Genomic DNA, 8,683 nt, shown 5'->3' with positions numbered 1-8,683 from the left:
TCAATAGTTGAAAGGAGGGCCAGAAAGTAGAACATGGGCTCTCTCTGCAGGGCCTGCTCCATCTTGATGACTAGCAAAATGGTGGCATTGCCCAGCAAAGCCACCAGGTAAACAGAGCAGAAAGGCAGGGAGATCCAGGCATGGGCCTCTTCCAGCCCTGGGATTCCAACGAGGAAGAATGTGGCTGGGTGAAAAATGCTCCTGTTGGGATAAAACATCCTCCCAAGTGACAGAGAAGGAGTTGCCATTCCTGGAAGGAGGGGGAAAAAGAAGCTTCAACTATGTTTATGATTAGCTTAGTGTTTCAATATGTAGTAAAAATGAAAAAGGTTGCTATTTGAAAGGACTTGTTAATATATATTTCTTATTATGAGCTGAACCATAATCATTTGAATGGGCCAGTCTCAAAGAGTTTATTTCTCATTTCTGGTTAACACACAAGGCTCATCAGCAAGCCTGTGGCAGAGTTATAAGACACAGAACTTGATATTAAGTATGGAATAATTTTGTATGCCCTGTACCTTTTGTAAAGCTCCTGTCTGAAGAGGAACGCATGAAAAATCAAGGATGAACACACAAAAAATTAAGGATGCACACATGGAAATGCAGGTATAATCCTAAAGGAGATAGGTCAGCTAGAAAGTAAGGTGACAGGCACAGATATACAAGACACTTCCATAATTAGGAAATGTAGAAATTATCTAATGATTCCTGTATCACTATGGACATAGAGAAAATGCCAAGATCCAGCCAAATATCCTGTCAAAAAGAGAGAAACACAATATCAGAAGTTCACATTATCACAATCAAAAGCACAGACACTCTGGGATGCCTGCCCAGCAGCATACCCAGGCTGGATTATACACATACCTCTATACTTGAAACATCCCAGAAAGAAAGATAATGATAAACTTTATGTCTAGTTTCTTTCATGTCTCTATTTTCCCAAGACCATCCCATGTCATAGCCCACTGCATTTTAGAGTGCTCAGGGAATGATGGATTCGAGTGGTATTTGAAAGCTTCTTCATGTACTCTCCATGCCACATCAGTTCCTCTGCGAAAACTTGCTGATTTCACCACTGCTACAGAACTAGCATGTACAGAGTTCACTCCTTCTGCCTGAACTGGGAATGTGGACAAAAGACTGGCCAGAAGTCTTCAGGGAGCATGCACCTGCAAGAAGGCATTTTTGAGCAGCACAGAACTGTCTGGAACAACAAAGTCTGATTGGCGAAAGACCTGCCTTCTGCAACTGTGTAAAGGACATAGGGAACGGTGCTTTTGCAATGTCTTCAACACAATGAAGAAACACCTAATCAGTCATAAGCTCAAATAATGAAATAAGGGAATCTTATTCCCTGGGTCTCTCCCTTGAGGCAGAGTGGTTCAAGATCAGGATGAAGTAGCACAGACTCCATTTTTATCCTTTATATAGCTCCATATTTCTTGGGGAACCATAACCAGGTAAAAAATAAAATAAATGCTAAACCCATTCTAAAATTAGGTATATGTGTGCTGGAGTGTCTGCATCAGTGTGTGTGTGTGTGTGTGTGTGTGTGTGTGTGTGTGTGTGTGTGTGAGAGAGAGAGAGAGAGAGAGAGAGAGAGAGAGAGAGAGGAGAGAGAGTAAGAGAGAGAGGGATGGAGGGAGAGAAAAGTTGTGTGTTTTCTTAAACACAAGTTGTGCTTTTTATTTTGTGTTCTTTAAGAACTCAAACTCCAGGAAACAGCCACCATCCAGTAACAGGATGCTGGCCAGGAACAAGCCTTTAAGTACCCAGATGCCTATCTTGGGTTTATGTCTGAAAATAAACTCTCAGTAATATCCCACTGCTCACCTCAGATATTCATTGTGTTTCAGAAGTCTATTTCACTCATTCCCTAGAACCCACAGCAGAAACAGAAATTATACTTTATCAACCCACTGTATACTTATTTTTAGATGGATTTTTAAAGTGTTGGATCTTCAGATATATTTAAGGAAAACTAACTTTCATTTAAAATTAGCAAGATCAAACTGGAAACATTAAATAAAAACAAAAACAGAACAAAAAATACAATGAAAAAATAAAATTTTCAGCAAATAGAAAAAAGTTGCAAGATTTTCCCCATTAGATTCAGAAATTGGACCACACAATGCATATCATATCATATTAAGCCAGCAGTGGTCAGCCATGGTTGACCATACCTCTTTCACTTGACTGTAGTACATACTCAAGAAAATTCATCTTTCGTGCTTCATTCCTCCACAGGAATAGAAACACAAGGAAAATATCAAGCAGCACAGCTCTATTTGCTTTTTTAAAAATAGAATCCAAGGAGAGTCATTTTATACTAAGACTTTAGCTGCTTGTAATTTTAGAAAAATGAGTTAATTACATTTTCTACTATAAATTGTGACCAGGGATTAAATCCTCCGAGATTACTAGCAAAATTCCTAGACTATGATTTAGAGAAACAGAAACCTAAGAAAAAAATGGCATAGATAAGAATTTATATAAAGATATTACAAATGTGGGGCAAAAAAAGACAAATAGGATCATTTATATATGATATAAAGATAGATAAAGTCTAACTCCTTCTAAGTAATATTTTGCAGCCTAATTCTACGAATTGTTGTTTCCCAGATAAAATAGTACTTAATCCATATTCTAAGCTCAAACATAGTAACCTTGCATAGGACACCCATTTTCAACCTGAGCCCTCACTACCTCCATGCACTGACCTGACCATGTGTTCTAGGTTCATTGAATCCTTAGCTATGGGGATTGGCATCTGTGAACTTTCTGTCCCATTGTCCTTTGTCCGTGACTGATCTTCTCAATCTTTCCCCTTGACAATTTTTCATACCTATCTCACAGAGGCCACAGGGATAAGTGGTAAAAATATCTAATCCTGGAGTTGGTCTGATTCAGTTCAGATGCAGAATTTCCCAGTAGATTTCCTTTTTATATGATTTGGAAGAGTTTGTACAGTGTTGTGAGATATTAAGTCCTCTTTACACATATAGTGGAGTGAGATACCTGTACCTAGGATTTTCAATACAGGAAATATTTGATTACCAGTTCAATTACATATGTCCATTCAAATTTTATTTTTCCTCTTTGGTTACCTATAAAGACATTCTGAGATAAATGAAAACAGACAGACCTCATTGCCAGTCAACCTGCATAACAAGAAATGCTAAAGGATTACTAGCAACTGATGGGTAATGGCAGAAGTTTTGAAATGGCTGTAAATGAAGAAATGAGGATCATTGGAAATATTAAACAATTATATTATCTATTTCAAATATAAAATGAGCTTTGCACAAAGTATTTTTTATTATACAGCTTTGAATGGTTGCAAAAACAGAATAAGTACCTAAGTGGACAGAAGAGTATATTCACTCAAAGATAATATACCTCCATTAAAACAAAAGTGCATTAGGAATTTATGCATAGTGTACACACTTTTGTTTATAAGTGTACATGAAATATATAAAATAATATGTGATACAATTTCAATGAATAAGTCAAAAATACAGAACATCATATTTTGAAATAGCATCATTGTGTCAAAATGTCCTGGGGTCATTACAATACAGATACCATTAATTCCTCTCATTCTACCTTATGGAGTGTAAAATCTTTAATGATCATACAACAATTTAACAATGAAAACTATCATAGATGAATATTAACTAAAAAATAACTTTACTCAGACCTATTATCAAATAGGATATATTAAAAATATAGGTTTCCCATGTTTTTAAAAATATAATGTGACAGTTTCTATGGTCAAGATGGCAGTCTATGTAACTATTGTCGGTCCCCTCACAAAGCTTTAGATATGTTAAAATTGATATTAAAAATAAGTGGTTTTATATTTACCCTCAAAATCAATAGGAACAGTTCTTAAAGGACAAGAATAAGCAGCCTAGCCTATACCTGCAACTGCAAGGCATAGTTATATTTCAAAGACAGGAAGGGATGTGAATGCTTCTCTGTCTTTAGGTTCAGCACAGCCAGAGGCAGAAAGCAACAGAAAGCAAATTCCTAAAGAATTAGGTGGAGTTTCACTGTAGTGTCTCCACGACACAAAAATCCTACCCTAGTTGGGTTTTATAGTGGGTGCTACAGGATGTCATCCTTAACCCGCTTTCAGATCTGAAATTCTCATCATCAAACCACTGGAATAGGCGCCTCTTTGCTTTTTCTTTTGCCTAATGGACCTTTTTTACCTAAGATAAAATCCCCCTCCCAGAGAGCCCCCAAAATGACTGGTGAAGCAGCATAAAGCATATCTGATTCAGCCCCATCAGAACAACTATAAGGAGCCATTCCAGCTCCAAAGACTCCTGAATAAAGAGCTGGCTGAAAGGGGTGGCTAGGAGGCTTAGTCGGTTAAGCATCTAACTTCAGCTCAGGTCATGATCTCACAGTCAGTGGGTTTGAGCCCTGCATTGGACTCTCAGCTGACAGCTCAGAGCCTGGAGCCTGCTTCAGATTCTGTGTGTGCATGTGTGTGTGTGTGTGTGTGTGTGTGTGTGTGTGTGTGTGTGTCTACCCTAACCCTGCTCATGCTCTTTCTTCCTCTCAAAAATAAACAAACATTAAAAAAAATTAAACATATGGCTGACACTTTCATTGCCATTTCATTATAAATCATTTTCTGCCTCTCTCTTCATCCATCTCACCCAGGTGCTGATCTTGGGAACACAGCTATATAAATTGTCTAATGCTGTGATACATTATCAAAAATGGGGTGCCATAAATCATCATAAATTTATCATCTTGCCGTTCAGTTTGCTGGAAAGCTGATGTATACATATCTCACTGAGCTAAACTCAAGTGTTCAGCAAGTCTGCATTCTTTTCTAGACACACTAGGGGAGAACATGTCTTCTTGCTTTTTCCAGCTCCTATAGGCTGTCCCAGTTCCTTAATTCATGGTTCTCTTCTCCCCTTTCAGAGCCAGTGTAATGACGGCTTAAGACTTACACATATGATCTAGGTCTTACTTGCTTTAATTGTATAAATTCACCCTGATGTTTATAGCAGAATTATCAACAATAGCCAAATTATGGAAAGAGTCCAGATGTCCATCAACTGATGAATGGATAAACAAGATATGGTACACACACACACACACACACACACACACACACACACACACTGGAGTATTATGTGGCAATCAAAAGAATGAAATCTTGCCATTTGCAAAAACATGAATGGAGCTAGAATGTATTATGCTAAGCAAAATAAGTCAATCAGAGAAAGACAAACACCATATGATTTCACTCATATGTAGAATTTAAGAAACATAACAGAAGAACATAGAGGGGGGAAAATAGAGAGAGGCAAACCATAAAACAGACTCTACTATAGAGAACAAAGTGATAATTACTAGAAGGGAGGTGGGGGGATGGGCTAAATAGGTGATGAGGATTAAGGAGGGCATTTTTTGTGATGAGCACTGGCTATTTTATGTAAGTGATGAATCACTAAATCCTTTACCTGAAACTGATATTACATTGTATGCTAATGAACTGAGATTTAAATGAAAACTTAGAAAAAAAGAAATGTGTAAGTAATAATGCAATTGAGTCATCATGTCTCCTTCTCTGACTCTGTCTTCTATTTCTATTGTCTGCTAATACTGGCTCTACTTTGATAGTCCAGGACACACTCACTATCTTAAACAACCTTAATCCCATGTGCAACTTTAGTTCCTCTTTGCCATGAAATTTAACATATTCATGAATTCTGAAGATTAGGATGATGACATCTTTAAGGGGACATTATTCTGACTCCATGAAATTCTCCATCTCAGGATGTGCTTTCTAATAAATCCGACCTGCAAACACTGCTTAGTCAGGGTCTTTGAAGAGCCTACCAAGAAATCACTATGGCAAAGAAAAACTCATAGTAAATAGTCACCAAATGTCCAAAGGTTATTAACAACATTTTTAAAAAGCTAACAATATATGTGAAATAGAATTAAAAATAAACCACTTCAGAGGTGCCTTGGTGACTTGGAGAATTCAGCATCTGAATCTTGAATTCAGCTCAGGTCATGAACTCAGGGTCATGGAATCGAGCCCCACATCAGACTGTGCTGAGCATTGAGCCTACTTAAGATTCTCTCTCTCCCTCTGCTTTTCTCCCCCACTTGTACATGTGTGCTTCCTCTCTGTCTCAAAAAAAAAAAAAACAACCCTCAAATCAACCACTTCAGGGGTTTTAAATATATGAAGTTAGGAGTTAGGAGCCTTAAAGAGAAAAGAAGGAGAGGGTCACCCTGGTGCCTTAGTCAATTAAGCATCTGACTCTTGATTTCAGCTCAGGTCATGATCTCCAGGTTCATGAGTTCAAGACCCACTTCATCGATGCAGAGCCTGCTTGGGATTCTCTCTCTCTCTCTCTCTCTCTCTCTCTCTCTCTCTCTCTCTCTCTTTCTCTCTCTCTCTCTCTCTCTCCCCCCTCTGCCCCTCTCTCACTTGCTCTTTCACTCTCTCTCTCCCCCTCAAAATAAATGAATAAAATTTAAGAAAAAAGAGATGAGAGAGAAGGAAAGAAAATTATAATCATGAAGAAAGAACAGGATTTTTATTATTATTAGGAAGATCAAACAGGAAATCTAAGTGTTGAGAATGATTATATTAAGGAACTAAAATAGAATGGAAACTGCTAAAACTAAAAAGTTGTGGTTTTAAGAGTAGATGGATATATTTTTAGGTCTATAGAAAAATAAATACATGATGGAAGGAAAGAAAAGTTAAAATACATGGAATAAATATATGGCATTCAAACTTTATTTGAAAGTATTTACAGAAGAATATGCGTGTAAATGGGGAAAAGAAATAAAGTTTTGGGACACCAGATTGGCTCAGTTGGTTAAATATGTGACTTCAGCTCAGGTCATGACCTCGCAGTCAGTGGATTTGAGCCCCCTGTCAGGCTGTGGGCTGACAGCTTAGAGCCTGGAGCCCGCTTCAGATTCTGTGCCTCTCTCTATCTGTGCCCCTCCTCCACTTGGGCTCTGTCTCTCTCTCTCCCTCTCAAAAATAAATAAACATTAAGAGAACATTTTAAAGAAAGTTTTAAAAGTAATAGATATAGAAGTATCTAGAAGTTACACACACACACACACACACACACACACACAGATATATAGATAGATACATATAGATATAGATATACACATACACACAAATTTTTTAAAGAAAGTTTTAAAAGCAATAGATATAGAAGTATCTAAAAGTTATATATATATACATATATATATAACACAGACACACACATATATATATAGTGTATATCATATAAGAAAATAAGGACTAACAATACTGAACATGACTTTTTAAAAAACTTATAAATCTAGACTCACAATGAAAATTCAGAACATTAAAATTAAGGTGATTCCAAAGCAAAAATATTCCTGTGGAAAAATGATTGGCATAGGTTCCATTAATAGCATTAGCAATAGGAAAACAAAAGGTTGAACAATAAATTCAGAAGGCTGGTAGAATATAACTTGGTTCCAAAATTCTATAAATTTTTATTCATTATTCAAATATGAGGGAAAATGAGGATGTATTTAGACATAAAAGTATAATTAAATATTTCAAGATTAGATAGGATTGTAGCTAATGGGAAAAGTAAATATTCTCCATTAAGAACTGTGAATCTCAGAGCTAGAAGATATTCATGAAGATTTATTGCAGAAAGAAATCACTAAAAATACATATGGTGAAGTAAAAATGGCCATTTAAGAAGGCTTTTTAAGCCTGGAAACACAATTCCAGACAATTCTAAAGTTAAAGATATTTATACAAGAAGAATAGGAAGAATCAAAAGAGGGCTAAAATTTTTGCTTTCTTCAGAGTAGGATAGTTAAAAATTACTATAAATACAAAACTAATACTTAACTATTTTTGGGAAACAAAGTTAAAATAAGAAAGCAAGCAAGTTAGGAAAAAGGAAAGTATTGGAAAATGTGAAATTTTAAAAAAGTGATCATAAACAAATATCAAGAAAATAGAAATATGTTCAAATTAATTACAATTCTACTACTCAATAATTTTACCTCAAATTCTAAAACGTGGATAAACTATCTTTTTTAAAAAATATTTTTAAATGTTTATTTTTATTATTTTAAATAGTTTATTGCCATATTGGTTTCCATACAACACCCAGTGCTTTTCCGCACAAGTGCCCGCCTCCATGACTATCATCCCTTTCCCTCTCCCCCTCCCCCTTCAGCCCTCGGTTAGATTTCAGTATTCAGTAGTCTCTCATGGTTTGTGTCCCTCTCTCTTCCCAACCCTTTTTCCCCCTTCCCCTCCCTATGGCCCTCTGTTAGGTTTCTTCTGTTAGACCTATGAGTGCAAACATATGGTATCTGTCCTTCTCCACCTGACTTATTTCACTTAGCATGACACCCTTGAGGTACATCCACTTTGCTACAAATGACCAGATTTCATTCTTTCTCATTGCCATATAGTACTCCATTGTGTATATATACCACATCTTCTTTATCCATTCATCAGGTGATGGACATTTAGGCTCTTTCCATGATTTAGCTATTGTAGAAAGTGCTGCTATGAACATTGGGGTGTATGTGCCCCTATGCATCAGCATTTCTGTATTTTTTGGGTAACATAAATGCAAGGAATAAATAAATCCCAAAAGATAAATGC

At 36.5% G+C, this 8,683-nt stretch overlaps 1 protein-coding gene across 1 annotated transcript in view; it reads right to left on the bottom strand.

Moving 5' to 3' along the window:
- The window catches only part of LOC115271975 (olfactory receptor 52E2-like), a 64,542-nt gene extending 64,324 nt beyond the window's left edge, over positions 1-218 (bottom strand). Inside the window, exon 1 of the mRNA XM_029914963.1 lies at positions 34-218. Coding sequence (XP_029770823.1) covers positions 34-218 — 185 coding nt within the window. The remainder of the gene's footprint in view (positions 1-33) is intronic.
- Positions 219-8,683: the final 8,465 nt, after the last annotated feature.

The sequence above is a fragment of the Suricata suricatta genome, chromosome 11, assembly GCF_006229205.1.
Source record: "Suricata suricatta isolate VVHF042 chromosome 11, meerkat_22Aug2017_6uvM2_HiC, whole genome shotgun sequence".
Lineage (NCBI taxonomy): Eukaryota > Metazoa > Chordata > Mammalia > Carnivora > Herpestidae > Suricata > Suricata suricatta.
The sequence above is the reverse complement of the archived record's forward strand: the minus strand, read 5'-3'. Positions and strand labels throughout refer to the sequence as shown.